Source organism: Manis javanica, chromosome 13 (genome assembly GCF_040802235.1).
Source record: "Manis javanica isolate MJ-LG chromosome 13, MJ_LKY, whole genome shotgun sequence".
Lineage (NCBI taxonomy): Eukaryota > Metazoa > Chordata > Mammalia > Pholidota > Manidae > Manis > Manis javanica.
In genome coordinates this window covers 99,116,219-99,138,604 of record NC_133168.1, presented here as the reverse complement: position 1 = coordinate 99,138,604, position 22,386 = coordinate 99,116,219, and the positions used below count along the sequence as shown (strand labels likewise).

The following is a 22,386-nucleotide window of genomic DNA, read 5'->3' as shown; positions in this document are numbered from 1 at the left end:
ATAAACCTGACAGCCGTCTGAGGCAGACAGTAAATAAGATACCTAAGTAAAATACATGTTTGATGGTGACACGTGCTCAGGAGAATAAATATTCAAGGGCGGTGCGTGCATGGAGTGCGCAGTTTTAGGAATGGCCAGGGTCGAGGTGGGGGTATTTGAGCAAAGACCAGGCAGGCGAGGGTTGGAGCCGGATGTTTGGAGGGGAGCCGCCCAGACGCCGGGCGAGTGTCGTAATCGGGGAAATGAGATACCCTGACCGAGGGGTCAACGGCTCTGTTGGGCTGGTGCGTAGAAAACTGATATAGGAGGGTGGAAGATGGGAGCAAAGAAACCATAAGTACTCAGATTCTGCATTAATTTTGGAGGTGGAGCAAACAGGATTTTTGGATGAACTGGCTATGGAATTTGAGGGAAAGAGTCCTACAAGAGTAAGTTTAAGGTTTTCAACACGAGTAACTGCTGCTATACGCCATTCTCCTCGGCTCTCCTTCCTGTCCATCTTGTTGACACTACCTCCGAAATAGGGACGAAATCTAGTCCCTTCCCTTCTCCTTACCTCCACCATGAGGGTCCGAGTCACCACTGGCTTTCACCAGGACGCCGTCCACACAAGAAAAAGGGAGCTTTTAAGCAATTGTGTCAAAACCATATGGTGGTTGCTCAAAAAGCCATACAGAAGTACGACATGACGCAGCAATTCCACTCTTAGGTATACACCCAAGAGAAAAGAAAGCAAAGCCTCAAACAGTTAATTGCACAACCATGTTCATAGCAGAACTATTCATGGTACCCTCAGGCCCTGATAAACTCTATATTTTCTGTCTCTTATGAGTGTGACACCTTTAAGTGGAATCATACAGGATCTGTCCTTCTATGTCTGGCTTATGTCACTGTGTGGCACTTGTGTCACTGGCTTATGGCACAGTGTCCTCAAAGCCCATCCACATTGCAGCAGGTGTCAGGATTCTTTCCTTGCGAAGGATGAGTAATATTCCAGTGTGTGGCAGACCCACTGTGTTTTATCCATTCATCTGTCAGTGGACACGGATTCGTTTCCACCTTTCGGCGATGGTAAATAATGCCGCTATCAACCTGGGTCTACGTGGATCTATTTGATTCCCTATTTTCAAGCTTTTTTGGCATATACCCAGGAGTGGAGATTCTGGATCAGATGGGCATCCTATGTTCAGCTGTTTGAGGAACTACCAAACTGTTTTCCACCAAACCACAGTGGCAGCACCATTTTACATTCCCACTGGTGCACTAATGCTCTGATTTCTCCACGTTCTCAGTGGCACTTGCTATTTTCCGCTTTTTGCTACCAGCCATCCTAATGGGGGTGAGGTGTGCGCCTTACTTTGAAATGTATTAAGAAATGTATTGATGAGTGAGTAACAGAATGGACAGATACGGAAAAGACCAAATACAGCAACGTGTTCATTGGAGAAAGTGTGTGATGGGCATATGCAAGCTCACTGCACAATTCAACTTTTCTATACATTTGAAAGTTTTTCATAAGAAACCGTTGAAAAAACAGGTGGTGGGAAAAAGGACTACTTTTCTCTGTTTAAACATTTCAGAGTTAAACATAAAAGCGTTTTGACTTTTAACCTTTGAGTCTGCAAATCCATTTTGAGGAATTTATCTGACGAAAGTATAAAAAAAAAGTGAAAAAGGGGCACTTGTTCCAACATTATTTGAGAAGTCAAGAAAAGAAATTGCGGAAGACACTAACATAAATTCCTCCTCTGCCTCCGCCCCGGTGTGGTCCCCATCAACGCCCCTGGACCAGCACAGCCACCCACATCCTGGTTCTCAGCTCCTGCCCTCCTGCTCCGTGGTCTGGCCTCCCCGCAGCGGCCACTAGAGGCGCCCGTGAGCACCTGAGTCAGGGCCCCACTCTGCCCACAGCCCTCCAGGCTCCCACCTCCCTGACGTCAAACCTAAGTCCTCCTGTGGCCCCCCCAGGCCCTGCATGGCCTGCCCCGGCCCTTCCCTATCCTCCCCTCCTCTGTCCCTCCCCATCATTCACTCTGCTCCAGCCACAGGCTGTTTCCCCAACACATCAGATTTGTGCTGCCCCAGGGCCTTTGCAGGGGCTGTGCCCACTTCTATTTTAAACTTCAAACCCCCAGTCTCAACCCCTTAGACCATGGTCCCCCCACCCCCATACCATTCTTCACCCTGTAACCCAATACACCAGTTACTCTAAGGTTATGTTTTTCTCAGTTCTATCTCCCGGTCTTGAATGTCAACTTCACCAGGGCAGGGATTTTCCCAGGAGAGGAAACAGCCCCTGCAAAGGCCCCTAGAGGTAAGGAAGGGGTGCTGGAGCGGAGTGAGGCAGGGCGCCAACGGACGGAAGTGATTTGCAATGGGATTAATCCAGGCAGATGGCGGTGGTGGGAGCCCCAATCCTCTTAACCCAAAGACCCTTAGTACTTCCGCCACGTGGGTCACCTCCGGGCCCCTCCTGCCCCAGGTGGCCACCATGCCGGGGCTGGCGGTCAAGGAGGGGACGGAGGGCTGGAGCCCGGCCCCACCGCTGTACGAGGAGTACCGCCCGCCGCCGCTGGACGCCATCCGCCTGCCCAGGTACACACTGTACCTGCTGATGGCTGCCCTCCTGGTGGCGGTCGTGGCCTATGCCATTGTCGGGCACCTTCTCAAGGACCTCGCCCACGACCTGGCTGGTGAGCCCCTACCCGTGCAAGCCTGGCGTGGGCTAGCGTGGGGCCACTCGGGGGTCCGAGGGAGGGAGGGAGGGCGGGCGGGCTGCGGAAGGCCCTCAGCAGCTCCTGCCGCAGACTGGGCCTTCGGCCCGAAGCTGGACCAGGAGGACGCCCCCCGGGAGCTGCGCCCGAGCCTGGAGGGCGAGGATCTGGAGGAGCTGGACCTGCAGCTGGCCCTGGCCTGGCGGGGCAACGAGGACACCGGCGGGGGCAGCGAGGGGGCTCCCGGAGAAGCCCCAGCCCGGGTCCCCCACCGCCCCTCCATCGCCTTCAAGGATCCACCGGTGCAGGGCTCCTGGGGGCTGCCCTGAGCCGGCCCTGCCCGCTGGCCTGGGACTGGGTTTCAGCCCCTTGGCAGCTGTGCGGAAGGGCTGGTGTGCACCAGAGCCCTTTCTCCCCGCATCTGCCTGCTCTTGGCAGAGAATGTTCACCTCCTTGGTTGGCAGGGTCCCGTAGCTGGACGTGGGCTCCTTCCACACCTCTGCCTCCCCCACACTCCCAGAGTCTGGCCCCACAAAGCCCCCTCCAAGCTGTGAACCAAGAATGCCAAGATGTTAAAAAACAATAATAGTGGTGGCTAATCCCCACCTAGTGCTTAGGACGTCATTACTCAGCCTGCTACTGTGCTAAGTAAGCCTCTTCCATGTATTATCTCATTTAATCCTCCGAGGTAGGACTCGCCACCCCATTCACAGACCGGAAAATGGAGGCACACAGTCTAGAAAAGAAATGACTTGACTGGAGGAGAGAGAGGCCGGTCCAGCCACCTGCCTTGGAAAGCGGAAGTTCCGAGCTGGGGTCCTGTGCCCCCTGCTCTGCTGGACTCCCCACCTCGGAACCTTCTGTACCCCCCACGTCCCTTCTCATTCCTGGCTCTGCTGCTCAGCCACTGGATCTGTCTGTCTCCAGGGGTCCTGGCTCCCCAGCTAGGCTGAGAACTCCCCAGGGACACAGAGCCTGGGGCTTCTTTCCCTCTGAGCTTTGCACAGGACAGGCCATGGAACAGGCCCTTCATATACGCCTGCCCGGCTGGTTGACGCGGGTTCATCCTATGCCTGGGCTGCCGGGGCTCTTCGCCCTCTGCTGGCTCGTGCCTCTGCATAGTGGTCACAGTCAGACCTCGGGAGGCTCCGGGTGTACACAGGCGCTGCACCGATGCGTGTGCTATGACCTGAGCATTTCCCCAGCCCCTCCGGGCCCTGTGGAGGCCTCGCAGGCCTGGAGAAGGGCCCGGCCCCTCCACCTGTCTCTGCCACGTGCCTGGACTGTGGCTGTCCCGTGGCAGCTGGGGTGGGGACCTTCTTCACAGGGGCAGGGCCCCCCTATCTGATCAACCCAGTGACCAAGGCTGACAGGCAGGATGGCCTGGAGTCTGAGTCACCGGCTGCCCGGGGCGCCCCGTTCCCCAGCCACACGAGGATGGCTGGGCTTGGAGGTGGATGGCAGCACTTGGCCCATTCCTTCTTGTCCCCTGTGCTCAGGCCCCATGCTGGCTGTGGTCCTCAAAGGCCCAGCAGCCAGGAGGAGGCAGTATAAGCTGGTGGACAGGGAGACCCAGGTTCAAATCCCAGCTCTGGACTTTTCTGCCTGGCCTTGGCGCTCCTGGCCTTGGTGGGCTTCTCTGAAAATTTCCTGGGGTGTTCAGAGAAGGAAAGATAATGATGCTTAAAGGCACCCAGCCAGCTGGGACGGAAGGCCAGGGCACGTGGAAGGCCAGGGCGTGTCGGTGGGCCTTGGGCCACGGAGGCTAGGGGACCCTGTGCCGGCCACCCTAGGGTGGGGCCTGGGGCAGAGGGACCGAGTGCCTGAGTTAATTATTATTACACCGGGTCCAGAGTCTGGAGGGGAGGGCGGGAGGGCCAGCAGGAGGGGCACGCCCCACCCCAGGTCTGCCCGCACCTTACCTGGGCCGGGCAGGGCCTCCCTCGCCACTGCACCTGCTCCGGCCGCTGGCTCCTCCACGGCCATGGGCGCCCCGGAGACCCTGCTCCTGCTTGCCGCTCTGCACCTGCCGCCCGCCTGGGCCCAGCAGGGTAGGGTTCTGGCCCCGGGGTGCTGGCTCGGTCCTGGGTGCCCCATCTCCCCGCTTCCTGTGATGAGAACCTGGGGCATCTGAGAGGAGGGGCAGGCAGAAGGGGAACGGGGTCGGCTCTCAGCCCCCAGGCTCCTCTGGGCCTCCCTCCACATCTCTGAGCTTCCCCCTGGGGGTCTAAGCCCCCTCCCCGTCTCTTCACCCCACCTCTGCACCCCAGCTCCTTTCCAAGACCCCTTCTGTCTGAGCATCCCCCTGCCCACACTCGCCATTCTGGAGAGACCCTCCACCCGTCCCATTTCTGAGCCCTGCCTCCCCCTCCCTGCACAGCCACGGAGCGCCATCTGAAGCCGTGGCTCGTGGGCCTGGCTGCAGTCGTGGGGTTCCTGTTCATCGTCTTCGTCCTCATGCTGGCCAACCGCATCTGGTGCTCCAAAGAGAGGTGGGAGCCTCCCCACCTGCAGCCGCCTGCCGGGCCCCTGCTCCCCAAAGTGTGGGCCACAGCCTCCCACTTTCTGACCCTCCTTGGTGCCTTTGCTCCATCTCCCCATTTCCCCGCTCCTCCTCCTCAGACCCCCACCCCACGGCCCAGCACAGCCACCCAGCCCGCGGGATCCTTGCTTCCTGGAGCTCATGAGCCCCAGTGGGGAGCCTGAGGTTGAGGCTGTCTCCCCCTCTCACCCTGCAGAGCTGAAGATGAGGAGGGCACTATGCTGAGAATGGAGACCCACCCCTACCAGGACATACACCCAAGGTACTGCCTGCAGACATGCCTGGGGATCAGGGGGCCTGTGTGAGCCCCCTCCTTAGTGGGGGCAGGGATGGCTGTGCAGAGATGACCTCCTTCTGTCCTTGAACACTTCAAGCACACTCCTGCCCCAGGGCCTTTGCACCGACTGCTCTTTCTGATTGGAACCTTTCCCGTATCCTCTGGCTGGCTCCTTCTCCTTCAGTCCCAGCTCAGATGTCTCCCCCTCACAGAAGCCCATCCTGAACCCCAGCCTTCCTGACATCGCTGTGCCCCACAGCTCTGCTTTCCTTGTGCTTACCACCAGCTGAAATTATCCAGTTGTTTACTGACTTCTCAGCTCTAGATGGTGGCTTCCAGTAGGTTAATAGAACTTAGCTTTGGTCCTGTGTCTCCAGGGCCCTGCACAGGGCCTGGCACACAGTAGGTGCTTAATACCTGTCTGTGGAACAAGACTGTGGTGTGGCATCACGTAGGTGTCTGTACATAAGCACGTCATTCGGTGTGGGTGGCTCAACTGAGCTCAGTGTCTGCTGTGGCCCCAGTTGCTTCCTGACATGATTCTGTGGGAGGGATCTGGGATGAAGTCCGGGCTGGGGGCTTTTCCAGGGCAAGATCCCAACCTGGGTGAAGGCACGGGGACAGGAGTGGGAGTGCAGGAGCTGAGAGGAGACCAGGCTGGCGGGAACATTCTCAGCCGAGCCCCAGATGTGCCCAGGGAGCGGTGTCTGTGGGCCTGACTGCTTCGTCTAAGACCCGTCTCAGCCTAGAAAGTGCGATTCCTGCTCTCAGGGTTTGCTGGAGGTTCTAGAGCTCACTGGTGCCCCTACACGGGTAAGGAGGAACCTCCTCCTCCACCCACCCATTCACCCATCCACTCATCTGTCCACATGTCCATCCCCCCATCCTCCCACCCATCCACCTGTCTATCCTTAGAACAACTGATCCTTAATTTCTGCCTCTGTGAAATGGAAATAACAAGGCTGTCTCGTGAGGGCCGCTTGGAGGATCGCAATGGGGCCATGTTTTGCAAAACCTTCCTCCCAAAGCCTGGCGCAGGTAAGCGTCCACTAAATGGGAGCAACTCTGTTTCTTACTGGGGTCTGGGGTCTTTGTATCCCTGCAGTGAAGAAGGCAAGAGGGAGAGGAAAGGGGAAGAGAGGAAGGAGAAGGGGAGCAAGGCGGCAAAGGAAGGAAGGAAGAACCTGGGGCTGGAGCTGGAGGAGAGAGAGGAGCCCAGTGACGATGGAAAAGCCAAGAACGTGGCCATGTGAACACTCCTGCCGCTTCCTCCAGGCAGTCTCCCCGAGATGCCCCCTCTGCGCCCTATAAACAGTGACCTGGAACTGAAGCCACCAAGATGATGCCGTTTGGGGTTGAGAATGCAGCACCCCACCCCTCAGGGAGGGCTCTGTGTGGGCCCCATGGTCTTTATGTATCTCTTTCCTGATTTGTCCTGCCCGGGGGGTTCTTCTTGTGCTTGGAGAGTCTAAAGAGACTCCTCCAGCCCCCACACTCTTATGGCTCCACCTGCTTCTACCCACTGCCTGATTTCTTTTCCCTCTGCCTGATGTCTGCTGGGCGGAAGCTCCTCCCTCCCACAAAGCCTGGGGACCAGCATCCACTGGGTGCTGCCTCTCAGGGATCTACATTAGAGTTGATGAGAGCCCTTCAGAAGGGCTCCTGTTGTTCCTGAGGACTCAGTTTCCCCCTGAGGGAGGCAGCCTTTGGGGGCTGGGTAATGCCCGGACAGGTATGGAAGCTGAGCAGCAGCAGCGTCCAGATGCCCGGGGTGGATTAAACACGCCCCCTGCAACCTTCATCCCACTGCCACGAGCCCTGGACTTTGAGCCCCAAGTGCTGTCTCCTGGGAGATCCTTGCTCCCCTGCCACCTCTTCTGGGTCACATGATGTCACGTTCTTAGGAACTGGGTCTTCCCGGGGCCCTGCACTGGATCGGGAAGGTTTGGGTACTTTCTCCTCCCAGGCCCCAGCTCTCCCCTTCTCACTTTCTCCAGGCCCTGAGCCTTGCCCTGGACTTTAGCTCTTCCTTACTGAGGACCTTGACACAGGCTGGCGTTCGGGGCTCCGTTCTGGGGCGGGGAGCTGGAGTGGGTAGGATTCAGCCCGGAAGGTGAGGGGCTTCTGCTCTAGAGCACTTCCAGGACTGTTCACCAGGGGGCGGTAAAAAACATAAATAAAACAAACGCAGTAAATGCCCTAATGGACGCTCTGTGGAGGCGCCTAGCATCTTTATCCTTTCAGTCTCCATCGGTACATAATTAGCCCCATTTTCCAGCCCAAAACACTGAAGCGTGGAAAGACAGATGTCGCTGGCTGTTGGCAGGGCTGGGCTGGGCAGCCCAGAGGACCTAGACAGAGGGTGTGGCTAAAGTCACCTTTGGGGGTTCCTGTCCTAGGATGGGAGAGGGTTGGGGTGTGGGGTGTTCTTTCCCGGCTGTGGTTCTTAGCTGGGAGGACTATATGCCTTTGGAATGCTGTGTGTCCTGGGGTGATGGTCTGCCGTCTCTGAGCCTCAAGTTGGCTTCTCTTGCAAAATGTGAGGACAAGAGTTCTGACCACCTGAGTGTGAGGCTTGAAGGAGGCGTGGGGGCTTAAGAGCCATTGCAAGGCCTGGTACCTAGTAGGTGCTCATAAAATGTATTCCCACCTTTGCTGAGCCTCCCCTCCCATGGCTCTGGCTATGGGGAGTGACGGGGTCAGGGTGGGCCTCAGGGAGACAGGGTGCTGGGATGCTTGAGACCTGGGGCCCCTCCTCAGGGTGCCCGGAACCCAGGGAAGGGGGGGCCCCACTCCCCACTTCCTGTGGCATCGGCCACACCCTGCTCGCCGGTGCCCTGGGCAGGCCACTTCCTCTTCAGGCAGACCTGCTGGACTGGGGAAAGACGGGGGACCAGGATGGACAGACTCTGGCCAAACCCCTTCCGACTCTCCCTTCTGGCAGCTCTGGTCCTGGGGCTGGTTCAGGCCCAGCCCTGTAAGGCCCTGGAGGGAGAGGGTTGGCAGGGGGGCCCCAGCCTGGTGCCAGGCTGCTGACCCCGCTTTGCTCCCACACACAGCAGTCCAGAGGAAGCCGTGGCCGGCAGGGCTCGGGGCCATGCTGGCTTTCCTCTTCCTCATTTTTATCCTCACCGTGGTCTACGCTGTCTGGTGCAGCGAGTCCCGCAGCAGGCAGGCCCCCGATGCGTCGGATCGCAGCTGCTGTCAGAGCTGTGGCCCCTGCTGAGCCCCTTTCCCCCCTCTGCCACCCCCACCTTTGCAGCACCTGCTCAGAGGGGGCAGGGCCAGGGAATAATCCTGATTCAGAATCGACAGGGGCCTCACATTGCCTTACTGACTTCCCACCTGCAGAATGGGGGTGGCCCCTCAAAGAGAACCCCCATTCCTAATGTGTTTCAAATGGGATTTCCCCTCACATCCCATCCATTTATCCATTCGCCTCTGTATCCTTCCATCTGTCTGTCCCTCCATCATCCATCTATCCCTTTGTCTGTCCACCCACCCACCCATCCGTCCATCACCCAGCCCTCCACTGCCTGCCCATCCACTCATTCATATACCTGCCCGTCAGTTGGTCCATGTTCCCATCTCTCTGACCTTCCCCTCACCCCAAGTTTTCAGACCCAGGAAGCCAGGGGGGGCCGCATGTTGAGAGTATGGTTTTGGCTCATGTAGCTCAAGTGTGGGGCTCCAGCACCTCCTTCTTATCCCACCTGGGCAGGTGTCCCAACTGGTCTGCGCCTCAGTGTGCCCTTCTCTACAATGGCATCAGCAAGGGTGCAGGACCCGGAGGCTCTGGGAAGATTGGAAGATGCCTGGAACCCTCTAAGTTCTTATTAAATTGGGTCATCTGGGGGCTTCTGTCTTCCCAGCAATAGAGAGAAGGAAGAGCAGACCGTCAAGAAGGAGGAGAAGGAAGGAGAGGGCGACTGGGGGCTGGAGCTGGAGGAGAAGGACAGGCCTCGGAGCCATGAAAGAGTGGCGAGCTTCTCCATGTGACAGCCTCTTGCCTGCCTCCTCCAGGCAGTACCCCGGGATTGTGCCAGTGCCTGCCCTGCACCCTCTAGGCAAAGACCTGGTCCTGGGCCCGGCTGAAATGGCTCCAGCTGGGATTCTGGGTGATGAGCCCCTGGATGAAGACGGCTCAGGACCTGTGCCAAGTCCCTCTGCGCGTTACCTGGGCACTGTCCCGGGTAACCCTTTCCCGAGTTTGTTTCCCACCTGTCATTCTCAAGTGCGGCCGGCATCCCTGGACAAGGAGCTCCCCTCTCCTCCAGAACCCCACTATCTCATCTCTACCCTGTCTGCTTTTCAGGCATCTTTTTTTAAACCCACTGCCTGATTTCTCTTCTCGCCTCCGATCTCTATTGCCCTCCAGCTTTCATCAGAGGAGCCAGTCCCTGCTCTTATCTTCCTCCCTCCAAGGCCTCTCGTGGCCCTGCTGCAAACGAGTCCACAGGAATCACTGGGCTCTTTCCTAGCTGCATCCTGGCCGCAGTTTGCACCTCTGCCCCCTGGGAGCTGGGAGAGCCCCCCCCCCCAACCTGCCTCAAGCTCTCTTTTTGCTGATGAGAGGGGAAATGGGGAGAAGCGGTGCAAATGGCCCTGCCAGTCTTTGCGGTACCAGGGCAGACCCGGTGCTGTTCAGTCTTGCTTTTGCGGCTCCTGAACTGCGCCCTCTGAGCTGGCTCAGCGCAGGGCCCCTCCCACCGCGTGCTGAATTCCCGGGAGTCATCCTGCAAGCTGGGACTCCCGGGGCTGGCCTGCAGGTGCTGGGGGCATGGGGAGGCATGGCTCAGCAGCCCCCTCTCCCTGTCCTGCACTCCCCAGTGGCGGCGCCTGTGAGCAGCTGGAGTCCCGACTTGCTTGCTGTGTGGCCCCAGATAATTAACCTCTCTGTGCCTAAGTGTCCTGTCCTGGGACGGGGAAGAAACGAAATCCTTCATTAAGTGTCATGGAGATGACACGCAGTAATGTTCTACAAAAGCCCTGAGCACAGAACCCACAACCCAAAAGGCCTCTAATAAATGCCAGCTTTTTGTTAGGGTGAATATGGGGGCTGAGAGAACCGGCTTGGGGGATCCAGGAGGTCAGAGGGTGCGTCGCTACCCGGCAGTTCTGGGACTGCGGGAGTATCCGCTGGGCAAGACCTGGGGCTTCCCAGTGGGGGCCGGTGAAGGCAGGTGTGGAGAGCAAGGTACCAGGAGCGGCGGGACCCCCCCCACGAGGGGGCGTCTGGAAATCTGGTGGGAGGGTTTTTTTTTTGGGTTGTCAGAAGCTTGTCCCCCTTTTATGACACTCAGCAGGGACCCAGTGATGGCAAACAGCCTGCAGCCCTGGGACCGCCCCCCAAAGCCAAGAACTGCGCCCCCAGGGTCCAGTGTCTCAAAAACACTGAGACTTTCCTTGAGATGTAAGGCCAGATCGAGACCCCCCCCCGGGCTGAGTCCCCCACACTGGTTGACTCCCTGACCCCAATGAGTCCCCAGGCCCCGCTGAGCCCCCCCCCACAAAAGGCTGAACCCCCATCCTGCAAAAGAAGCCCCGGATGGCGTCCCCTTTCCGGCCGCGGGGAGGCACTGGACCTTCAGGATCGGGCGGAGGGGTTGGGGGCTGCCTGAGGACCGACCCTCCGCCTGCCAGTCGCGGCTTCGGGTCCCCGTCCCCGTCCCTCCCACAAGGGGGCGCCAGAGCCCCGCCGCCAAGGGCAGGAGCGACCAGCCCTGTGCGGCCAGGCCTGCAGAGGGAACATGGCCTCCGCCTGTGTAGGACGCAGCAGAGAGCTGCACTTGCCCTGTCTGGGGACCCCTGGGGTCTGAGTAAGGGGCAGGATGGGGGGCAAGGACTCGGATTCCAGTCCCCCCAAAAGAGAAGTAACTGCCCCTTGCCCATGATGCCCCCCCTGCTTCTCAGCGCCCCTCCTCCCTGACCCCCAGCCTTGGAGAGGCCCTGGTGGCCATGGGGTGGGGTGGGCCAGACATGGGCACTGCCAGCCCCAAGTGGCCCAGGCCAGGGTGGGAGAGACTGGCAGCTCAGGGCCTGGGTGAGCAGGGGCTCTGCCCACAGCCCTCCAGGGCTCTCGCCTCCCTCCAGGGCAAAGCCCCAGTCCTGCCCAGGCTCTGCGTGACCTGCCCATCCATTCCCTCCTTCCCCTCTCCCCTCCAGGAGCTCTGCTCCAGACCTATGGGGCCTTGTCACTGTTCCTCCCACATACTGGCCCAGTGCTGCCCCAGGACCTTTGCACGGCTATGCCCTCTGCCCAGATCTTCAGGGGGCTTATTCCTCCTCCTATTAAAGCCTGTTTAAATGTTACCTCCTCCAGGGAGGCCCACTCTCCTATCCCCTACTTTGCTTTGTCTCTCTGGCACTTGCCGTGTCTCAAGTACACTGTATTTTTATAGTTTACCATCTGGTGCACAACTCGGACATGCGAGTGCCATGAAGCCAGTTCATTTGGAGCATTCTCTTCTTTACTGTGTCCCCAGTACCCAGTTCTTAGCAATGCTCGGAAAATCTTGGTTGGGTGAATGGGAGTTTGCCTTGTGCAAAAAGAGAGGGAAGGCGTTCTGTGCATTTAAGGAACACCGACCGGGCCAGGCCTCGTCCCTGGGGTGCCACAGGGATGTGGAATTCCCTGCGCCTGCACGGAGCAGGTGCGCCATCGGCGCTGGTGGCATTTGTTGATGGGGAACCCTGGGAAGTACAGAGACTGCTGGGAGGGAGCCCGGCTGGGGAAAGACGGGAAGGCTTCCTAAAGGAAGGGGATGCCGCGGTCCATGTGGGGAGGATGTAGGCAGCGATGAGCATCTGCAAGGCAGGAATAAAGGCCCAGGGTGTGCAATGGCCCCCCCGAAGGAGGGGAGGTGTCCAGAGCCACCAGGGGCACTGCGGGCAAGGGCCCGGACCCAGAGCTCACCCCGAGCCACTGGCTCCCCCCTCGGCACTGCTGACATCGGGGCTGGGTCGTCGTCTAGGGGGTCTTCCCAGCGCCCTGCCCCACCTACTCACTCCACGCAGCAGCTTCCCCAGACATGACAACCCCAGGCGGCCTCCGAATGCAGGCGGAGTGCCCCTGGGGGGACGTCTGTGGTAAAGGCCTCAGCAAACCCCCATGCCTCCGAGGTGCTGAGGTTCCTGATGCCTGTGGCCGCCTGCCCTACGGCCTCTTCCCCTCACGGCCCAGAATGGAAAGGGTGCGCGCACCGAGTACACCAAGGACAACCCGGGACAGCCAGAAAGAGTCAAAGCATCACTTGTTTAATATTTATACATTTTTCATTTTTCCTCTTTTTTTTTTTGCCTTTTATTGTATCTCTTATGGAACACCCCCTTTTTCATTTTTTTTTTTTTTGCATAGGGAAACAAACAAAATAGTAACAGCCAGAGTCACGTCCTGTAAATGGTACTTAGGTAGGCGCGTCGGCAAAAACTGAAATGACTGCATAATATACAAGGTTATGATTGGAGTATGATGTGGGGGCGCGGGGCGGGCGGGCCAGGCAGAAGGCTGGGCCTGCGTGTGCCCACACATGTGCCCACACGGCCCCAGTCCCTGTCCCTTCCCGCCCCAGGGAGTGGGGAGGAGCGGGTGGGCACAGACCCAGCCCATGGGGTTCACGAGCATGGTGTGTGTGTGTGTGTGACCCACCCATGGGGTTCACGAGCATGGTGTGTGTGTGTGTGTGTGGTGTGTGTGTGTGTGTGACCCGCCCATGGGGTTCACGAGCATGGTGTGTGTGTGTGTGTGTGGTGTGTGTGTGTGTGTGACCCGCCCATGGGGTTCACGAGCATGGTGTGTGTGTGTCTGTGTGTGACCCACCCATGGGGTTCACAAGCATGGTGTGTGTGTGTGTGTGACCCGCCCATGGGGTTCACGAGCATGGTGTGTGTGTGTGTGTGTGGTGTGTGTGTGTGTGTGTGTGTGACCCGCCCATGGGGTTCACGAGCATGGTGTGTGTGTGTGTGTGGTGTGTGTGACCCGCCCATGGGGTTCATGAGCATGGTGTGTGTGTGTGTGTGGTGTGTGTGTTACCTGGTGTGTGCGGCAAGCAGAAAGCAAGAAACAGTAAACTATCCTGGTAATATCAGTAAAATACAAAATGGGGGGAAAAAAACCTCAAAAAAATATCTCGGAAAAGAAAATGAACAGCAACACCACCAAAGAATTTAAGAAAGGGAGGAAAGAAGGGGGTCCGGGGCGAACGGGTCTCTGTCCCTCCTGCCCGCTGCCCCCGCCCGCTGCACGCCTGCCCCTCAGACGCTCCACCTGTCCTTCCTCCGCACGGGGCCTGGGGGTGGTGAAAGGCAGGAAGCTGGGGGCAGGACCCCCGGGCTTGAAGGGACTTTGGTTTTGGGGGCCTGCCTGGGCCCCGAGATGGGAGGATGGGATGTCGATGCACTGTAGGGGGTGGACTTTGGGGGTTCCCAACTGGAGGGGGGCTGAGGCAGCTCCTGTCCCCTCTCTGGAGCGACCGCAAGGGTGCTTGGGGGGCAATGACTGCCTTCCTCTCCCGGAGTCCTGATTCCTGGGGGATCCCACCTCCTCTTTCCTGAGGGAGGCCGGGGAGCAGGGAGAACCCCAAAGCCACGCCAGCAGACGTGTGAGGCACTGCTGAGGAGTCGGATTTGGTATCGTGGGCAATCAGTCTTGCTGGCGCTGCTCTGAGACTGGCTCCATGCCTCCCGGGGTGGGGCTGGGGGGGTTGCCAGGGTCAGCTCAGCCCCTGCGGCCCTGAACTGCCTGGAGAGGCTGCGTCTGTTCTGACACAGGACTCTCAGGAAGTGTCCCAAGGGGCAAAAACGGGGACCAGTGGGACGATGCGGGGGGAAGCTGGCTCCGAAGACGGGTCCCGCTCCCAACATCCTCCAAAGAGAGTAAGAATAAGGGTCATGGAGACAGAATCCAGGCCAAGATAAAATGTAGCCACGGTATAATGTGTGTTATAAGAAATTCCAAAATTATATATATATATACACATATACATATATATATGTATGTATGTATGTATGTATGTATGTATGTACGTATAGCCCTACACCGGAGGTCAAAGTACCGTTGGTGAGCCAGGGTGGGGAGGTGTGCTGCCCTCGCTGGGGGGCCGGGCGGTCACTCCCAGCCCTGGGGCCTGTCTAATTGGCTGCTGTCCAGCCACGTCTGCCTGCCCCGGGAGCGCTGCTGTCTCTGGGGACAGAGAGAAGGTTCCAGAGCACAGCAGGGGATGTGTGGGGTGGAGGCTGGAATTGTCTGTTGCTTGGGGACCTGCAGTGCCCCACCCCTCCGAGTCTCCCTGGGAGTTCCTTTCAGGTCTGATTGTCTAGCTCAGGCTGGGGCTCTGGGCTCAGAACTCAGCCAGACCCTGGGTTCAGACCAGGGTAGGGGGCACCGTGGCTCCCCAACAACCTGGTCAGACAAGGCCGGATCTTCCAGTCCCTTTAAGCCTCCCTCTCCACCCTGGTGGGTGTCTAGTGCCCTCACCCAAGAGGAGCATGGGAGCGATTTGCATATATTTGGGAGGCGTCCCTGTTCTTTCCCACAGCAGGCGCTGGGCGCAGGGTCCGGCCGGAGGCCTAGCACAGATGGGGATGGGTGACAAGGGGGCGGGGCACAGCGGGCTGGGGTTTGAGATGTCAGTTTCACATGTGTAACAAAACCCCACACAACCCAACGCCCCGTCCCCTCCCTTCACCTCCCTGGGCACGAACCCCAGCTGCAGACGGGGTAAGGGGGTCTGGTTCCTCGTACATCTGCCTTCATCTGCCTGCTGGGGGTTTTGCTCTATGGGGACCCTGCAGCTTTCCCAAAAATTCAAACAAGCAACCAGCCCAGGGCGGTGGCTGCCGAGAGCAGAGGTCACACAGCCCAAAGCCGTGGTGTGTGGGCCATGGGGGGACAGGATGGTCCCGGCAAAGCCCTCTGCCACTGGCTGCTCCCCACTTCCTGGGGTGGAACATAAAATGGATCAGCCAGGTGCTGACTGAGAGGCACAGCCATGGGCTTTCGGGCCAAAGGGCAGCTGCTATGGGCCACGCTTGGCGGTCTGGGCCCCCCTCTGCCCTTGGGACTCGCTGAGGTGTCTTCGGAAGAAAGGAAATGAGCGGATGGTGGTGGGTAAAAGCTGGGGCCAGTCTGGAGGCCCCACCCGGCTCTGGAGACAGCTCCGAGGTCCCAGGGGGCACTGGGGGAAGGAATAGGCTGATCCTCCCAGGAGAGGCCTGGGGGTCAGGTGGGAGCTGGCGGTGGCGGAAGGGGGTGGCCTGAGGTGGGTGCACCCAGTCCTTCTGCAGTCCCTGCCCCAACACCCCGCTGTCTGCTACCACCTCAGCTTTGGTTGAGTAAAAAGCAGGGAAACGGGAATTAAAAAAAAAAGAAAAAGGAAAATACAGGAAAATAGAGGAAAGGACAACAGCATGGCCAGCCACCTCCCAAGAGGCCTGCGATGCGGCACCCCCACCCGGCCAGGCCCCCAGTGGCTGAGCTGGGCCTACAGGACAGACAGACAGATATTGCATATATATCGAGTTTGAGTTTTCTGTTCATTTCCTACCAGATACCCTCCATAGTCACAGCTGGAAGACACAGAACTGGGTGTTCAGGGCAAGGGGTGGGCAAGAGGGAGCTGCCTATCTCTGGGGATGGGGAAAACGGGGTCCTTTGGCAAGAAGGAGTGGGGTGCACTAGGGGAGTGGGGAGCCATCCCGAGTGACCCTGAACCGGGGGGGGGGGGGGGTGGGATGCCAGCCTGCATGAGATGTGGGATGGGGTAGTCTGGCTGTCGCAGGGTGGCTACCCAATGTGGGGAGCCCCATGACACACGCATGTGAGTCATGCATGGGGCCTGGGAGGCTGGCCTGCGGCCCAGGGACGGAAGCCCTTGCTGGGGGCGGGGGCCAGGGTGCATCCCCGAGGTCTGTCTGCTGCCTCTGGAGCCCAGGGCTGGGGCTGGGGGGGTGGCAGAGCACCAGGGGGCACCCCCAACGCTGCAGGGGCCATGGAGACAGAGCTGGGTGCGGCAGGTGGGGGGCAACTGTTCTGTGGATCTGTGGATTGCTTTTTTTAGTGTGTCATTTTCCATTTTTATTTTAAATTTTTTTTTTTTACAAATAGAAATACATCCCTTTTCAATTTCTATGTTTTATTTCATGTCACTGTTTTGTCTTTTTTTTTTTTTTAACTACACGAGCAGTGCATGCAGCTATCTGTGTGCGCTGATATTGTTTAAAGGTAATACTTATTTTCGGAAGGCAAGGCACATCATGTGGTAGAAAATGTCGTGCAAATTAGGAAACATGGAATTTTTTTTAAAGGTTTTTTTTGTATCTTTTTTTTTTTCTTTTAAAGAGGAGGGGGTAGTGTTGGAGAGCTGGGAGGGGGCACGGGGCAGGGAGACAGAGCCAGGTGTGATTCGCCATGCAGTGTCAGCCTCCACGAGCTGACGTCAGGAGCCAGGTCACAGAATCCTCGACTAAGCACCATGCAAAGTTAGGGAGCTGGGGCGGCCATGCCCCTCCCCTCCCCCGCCTGCCCACACCCTCAGGTTCCCAGCTGAGAAGCTTCCAGGTGACCCAGCTAGCCGCACCACCACCAGCACCCCTGCCTTCCCAGAAAGCGGCCACGCCTTGGTCCCCAAGGGCCACCCAGTGGAAGGACCCTGGGGACAGACCGACCACGGGTTCTCGGATGCCCCCGGACAACGGGAGTGGGGCTGGCAGGGAGGGCCTTCTCTTCATGATCAAGTGGGTTCGCCAAGCCTCTCGGGTTGGTTTGGAAGCAAAGTCCGGTTTCTGGGGGGCGGGGGAGGCTGGCCAGGCTGGGAGCGGTGAGGTGGCCCTCTCCCGGGTCATGGCTCGGGCCTGAGCCGGGGTGGGGTCGTGGTGAGGAAGATGCTCCCCAGCGCCAGGCATGGAGGCCGGCTGGGGCTCAGATGGGTGGGCTGGGGGGTAGGGTCCCTGGGTTTGGGCCCAGTGACCCGAACGCCTGCACGGGGCCCCCACCGCAGGACCCCCACCCCAGATGGCCACCCTTGTGGGGGGAGCGGGGGTGCTGGGAGCCGGGCTGGGGGGCACCCGGTGTCTCCAGCTTAGTGTTTTTGGAGCGGCTCAACGGAAAATGCTTAGCAGATGGGACATCCCTGACAGGGCCACAGGGACCCCCCTGCCAGAACCCCCACCCAGGCACGTGGGGGGACTACACTCGGCCCAGCCTTCTCTCCTTCCGGGCACCCAGCCGCGATGCGCCTCCCTGGCTGTGCCCCACTTCAGGGGGAGATCAAAGTGCAAACCATGGCTCCCTTTGGGCTGGGAGGCACCAGGGAGGGGGTGTCGCTCCAGGATGTAAGGCACTGGCAGAGGAGGTTTGGGGGGCCCGCCGGCCTTTCCAGACCCCACCCCAGGTCCCAGCATGGCAGGGCACTTGGGGGCTGCCCAGCTCTGCCCCTTGGGCCACAGGGGTGGGGTCCCATCTCTCTAGCTTTGTGGGGGGCATAGCAATGAGGGGTCAGTAATTGGAGGTGGCTGGGTCTTGGGGAGGGGGTGGAGGATGCCCGTGGCCACTCCACATCCCAGCTGGACCAAGGGGGGCAGGCGGTGGGGATCAGGCACTTGAACCACTCGCTCACCTCCCACCTCCGGGGGCTAAGTGGGGGATCCCCCCTCCTAGGGCTCGAGTAGATGGAGATCCAGATGGGTGCCCCCCTCTGGGGAGCTCTGGGTCTCCCCGCTACCCCCCACAGCCCCTTCCTCGGAAAGTGCATTTCTTACAGTGTGTGCAACGTGGCCCCCTCCCCGGGGCTGTGGAGCCGGCAGCGGGGGTTCAGTGGGGGTGGCCTCCTCTGCCACGGGGTGGGGCTGGGGGCCAATTGCATAGACTTTTCCTCCCAAACAGGGCAGGCACGGGGCTGAGACCAAGTCCCAGGCAGGCGGCTGGACACACAGGTTTTGGGGCGGGAGCAGGTCCCACCACGCAGGACACTCTCGAGAAGGTACGTGTCGCGCCTCGTCCCTGGCGACGCCCGGGGTCTCCCCAAAACTCTCTTCCACCCTCGTCACACCCCTGCCCACCCCAGCCACTGCTGGGGTGCTGGCCGCCCGGTCCTTGCGGCACCTACCTCCCCACCAGGCGAAGCCCACCGTGGGGGCCGGCCGACGTCCCGGAGGGGGCCCTGCCGCCAGGCAGCGCTCACCTGGTCCCGGGCGGCGGTGGGCGCGGTGCCTGCCCTTCCGGAGCAGCAGAGATGAGTGACTTGGGAAGGCGCCGGGGGGCAGGCCTGGCCCTCCGTCCGGATGTGGCGTCCCCAGAGTCTGAAGTGCGGCCATGCTGCTGTCTCTACCTTCTGTTTTCTTGGTTGGGTGGGTTTATTTTTATGGGTTTTTTTTCCCGTTTGTCTTTTTTTTGTCGTTTTGTTTTTTTGTTTGCCTTTTTTTTCCTTTTTTCCTCCTGTGTGTATGTTTCTGTTTCTGTCTTTTCAGCCAGGCTGGGAGTTGGCAGGTGTCCTTGCTTTTTCTAACTCTCCACCGAAATCGTGGGCCAGGGGCAGGCTGTGCGGCCCCCCGGGGTTCCCGGGACGAAGGCGCAGGGCCTGGGAAGAGGTCTTGCTTATCCCAGGTACCAGGACTGGGTGGCCCGACGGGAACACGGAGGGAGAGAGAGAGAATCGGGGTCAGTCTCCACCAATGCCCACGCCCACCCACGTGCCCTGCCCCAGCCCTGGGATAAAACAGGCTGCCCGGGGACCGTGAATTCTGGATAAACGACAGAGGGACTTTCTAGTACAAGTATGTCCCATGTGACTTTTGGGATGTACTCACATTAAATATTTTTTAGCCCTTTGTTTATCTAGACTCCAAAGCTAACTGAGCGTCTGACAGTTTGATTTGCGGAATCTGGCAATGCAGCCACTGACCCTCATAGCGCAGAGTGTAAACGGGGAGGAGGTGAAGTGGGACCCTGCAGGTACTCAGCTCATGGGGGGAAGCCAGCGGCTTGCGGGGTACCACCCTATGTGGGCCCTGGGACCAGGGAAGCAGTTCCCCTACCATTTGACGATGCCACCAGAATACCACTGTACCCACCCACTCTGCTTTGAAATGAAGAAGATGGGCTCAGAGAAGCCAAGGAAGTTGCCCAGGCGCCCCCAGCATGGGAGAGGCGAGGCAGAATTGGAACTCAGGCCTGGGGGGTACCTGCCGGCCCGACCCCTCAGCCCGAGCCCCCTCCCACCTCACAGGGAGGCCCAGGTGGGGGCTGGGGGGAGGTCTCCACGGGGCAGCTGCCGAGAGGCCCTCCCTCTGGAAATGCGCCCAGCGTCCCTGCGGAGGTAGACCCGCACTGCCCTGCTGTAAACAGGGCATGCCCCCTTCCAGCCAGGGCCCTGTGGCCAATGCCAGGCCATCCTGCAGAACTGGCGCCTCGGCTCCCAACCCCCCACCTCCAGCCAAGTTCAAGTTCATCTTGGCCATTACCTCATGTCTGGTTTCCGTTGGCAACCAGACACTCCGGGCATGACCTTCCCTGTGGGGGCCGGCCTGTGCAGCCCCTCCTCCCTGCTCCTGCCCTCCCAGGCCCCAGCAAAGGGGGGTACACTCAACAGCTCCCCCGTCAGCTGAGGGGAAGACCGAGGCAGCGGGTGCCGGGGGTGAGGCCCTGGCTGGAGCCACCAGTGTGTCTTTGAGTGCGTAGCTTCACCCCTGCGGCCCTTGGCGGGCTCCTCTGCCGAGGGGACTGGACGTGCTCCCTGCAGAAGGCGTGGCAATGGGCTGGGGGCATCGTTCAGGGTGGGGCGGGTGGCCTCAGAGCCCCACATGGGCCAGGGTGGCAGTGGCTCAGGCCTGGGGTGGTGAGAGACGGGGCTGGGGGAATGAAGGTGAGGTGATCAGTTGCGGGGACATGACTGGGGGCATCCCCGAGGGGCATGGACTGGGAAGGGCAGGAGGTGGAGGGGGCGGAGGCAGCGAACCCGCCGGGAATAAGGACGACAGAGGAGGGCTGCCTGGCTGGAGGGAGGGTCCCAGCTCTGAGCCTCCACGCAGGGGCTCCAGGCCAGCAGCACCCACGGCTTCCCCACCCCCTCCCCCCTGTGGCTCTGCAGGGAGGCGGCGCCTGCCCGCACCTGGGGACCCCCCCCAGGACCCGCGGTCCCACAGTACTGGCGGGGCCACGCGCTCACAGCCCAGGCCTCCTCGGGAGCTTCCCACCACCCGGTCCCCTCGCACCCCCAGAAAGCCCTTCCCAGCTCCCAGGCCTGGCCGTGCCCTCCACACCCCAGGCCAGAGCCCCCAGAGCTCCAGGCCCGCCACATTCCGGCTGCTTCTCTGTCACCCGAGCCGGTCCAGACACCCCATCCTGCTCTGCCCCTGCATGCCCCTCCCCGAGTCCCCACGTGCTGGCCCTGTCCCACCCCCTCCGGGTCCCACCTGCTCCGGGTCCCCAGCGAGGCCCAGAGGCCAGGGAGCGGTGATGAGCAGCTAGAAGCACAGGCCTCGGCCTTGTCTGCCTCAGTTTCCCCCCTCAGGCCTTGCTGGGGCGGTCCTCCCCCCACGCAGGGGCTGGTCACGGGGGATGAGAGGGCTGGGGAGGGGTCAGGTGGGCAGGGCCCCTCCCTGTCATTCTTACTGGCTTTGGTTTCTGAGATAATGAGCACATCTCCAGCCTCCCAGGGGAGGGGGTGGGATGGGTGTGTGACAGGAAATGCCTGGCTCCCGGAGAACTTGGGGAGGTCGTCTGCACAGCCTTAGAGAAGGGGGGCATGGGGGCCCCAAACCCAAAGCAGGGAGGCTGGCTGGGTGACGCTGGCCAGTGGCCCCTCTGTCTGGATCCGGGCCAGAGCTCGGGGAGGCAGGTGCTTAACAGCTGGGCGTGCAGGAGGGTGTGGCAGTCTTGGTCTTTCAGAGCCCCTTCTAGATGAAATCAGTCCCCTAACGCTCTGGGCCTTTCAAACATTCCTTGCAAGGTGCCCAAAGCCAGAAGAAGAGACAGAGGTTCAGAGTGGGTGAAGCACAGCAGGGAGTGACCACTTGTCTCCTGACCCAAACCCTAGCAGCCCTGCTGAGGAGGCCTGGGCAGGGAGGGAGGGGACAGCGGGGTCCTCTCCCCACACTTCGGACCCCTGGGCAGCCAGCAGCAACCAGGCCTGCTTCAGCGCGTCCCCAGGTGCCAAACCATGGTGGGAGGTTCCCAGTCAGCGTGGCTGATTCTGGTCTCCCTCAGGGTGGGAGATGTGGCCCCCTCTCCCCCTGTTCCCCACCCCCTGCCTGTGGACTCTGCCACAGGGAACCCTCCTGGCTGGAGGGTCCAAACACGGACCTCGGGACCCCACAAATCCCCATGCTCCACAGTTCTGGTGCTTTGGAGATGCTGAGAAGGCCTGAGCTGGTTTCTCTGTGCAGCCAGGCCTGGAGGGCCTGCAGCCACTGGTGCTCCCCTCATGCTGAGACACCCCCCCAGCACCCCCCAGGGGACGGGGGCTCCACAGTCTAGCCCCCACCTATGGACACTGCCTACCAACACACTCCTGGCCTGCAGGTGGCACAGACGCAGACCCGACCGAGGGTGGGTGTGGGGGACACGTGGGAATGGGGCTGAGGGAAGCTGGGAGCCACACGTCTCAGCTCTGGACCCGTCGGGACGCTGCCCTGGCTGCTGTGCACCCTTGGGCACCTGGCTCCTCCTCTCTGAGCCTCCTCATCTCAGCCTGCCCCCATCCCCCAACACGGGGCGTGCGGTGCACCCCATCTGCACCTTGCAGGCTGGAACCCAGGGTGGGGCACATGTGCTCTACCAGGGGATCTCCTGGCCTCGGCCCTCTTCCCGCACGGGCCCTCTGGCTGAGGCACGGAAGGGACAAGGGCTGGCGGCTGAG

General features: G+C 60.1%; 4 protein-coding genes across 8 annotated transcripts in view; 3 read left to right on the top strand and 1 right to left on the bottom strand.

The window, feature by feature from the left end:
- The first annotated feature begins 2,183 nt into the window (after window positions 1-2,183).
- SMIM44 (small integral membrane protein 44) lies at window positions 2,184-3,210 on the top strand. Its single transcript, XM_073219337.1, has 2 exons — window positions 2,184-2,693; window positions 2,808-3,210. Exons 1-2 carry the CDS (start codon window positions 2,375-2,377, stop codon window positions 3,041-3,043), a joined length of 555 nt encoding a protein of 184 aa, XP_073075438.1. The 5' UTR covers window positions 2,184-2,374; the 3' UTR covers window positions 3,044-3,210.
- Window positions 3,211-4,605: 1,395 nt separating this feature from the next.
- On the top strand, window positions 4,606-7,740 carry LOC108393246 (small integral membrane protein 24). The gene is made up of 4 exons (XM_017653930.3): window positions 4,606-4,765; window positions 5,095-5,206; window positions 5,453-5,518; window positions 6,639-7,740. Exons 1-4 carry the CDS (start codon window positions 4,699-4,701, stop codon window positions 6,784-6,786), a joined length of 393 nt encoding a protein of 130 aa, XP_017509419.1. The 5' UTR covers window positions 4,606-4,698; the 3' UTR covers window positions 6,787-7,740.
- Window positions 7,268-10,780, top strand: SMIM24 (small integral membrane protein 24). Its single transcript, XM_073219523.1, has 4 exons — window positions 7,268-7,369; window positions 7,531-7,627; window positions 8,275-8,704; window positions 9,406-10,780. The coding sequence occupies exons 1-4, from the start codon at window positions 7,268-7,270 to the stop codon at window positions 9,530-9,532; spliced, it is 756 nt and encodes a 251-aa protein (XP_073075624.1). The 3' UTR covers window positions 9,533-10,780.
- A 2,225-nt stretch (window positions 10,781-13,005) lies between these two features.
- NFIC (nuclear factor I C) overlaps window positions 13,006-22,386 on the bottom strand; it is a 61,812-nt gene continuing 52,431 nt past the window's right edge. For all 5 annotated transcript variants that reach the window (XM_037018120.2, XM_037018119.2, XM_037018117.2 and 2 more), the window contains one exon: window positions 13,006-19,142. In XM_037018120.2, the coding sequence (XP_036874015.2) occupies window positions 18,994-19,142 (149 nt within the window). In that variant the 3' untranslated portion in view covers window positions 13,006-18,993. The remainder of the gene's footprint in view (window positions 19,143-22,386) is intronic.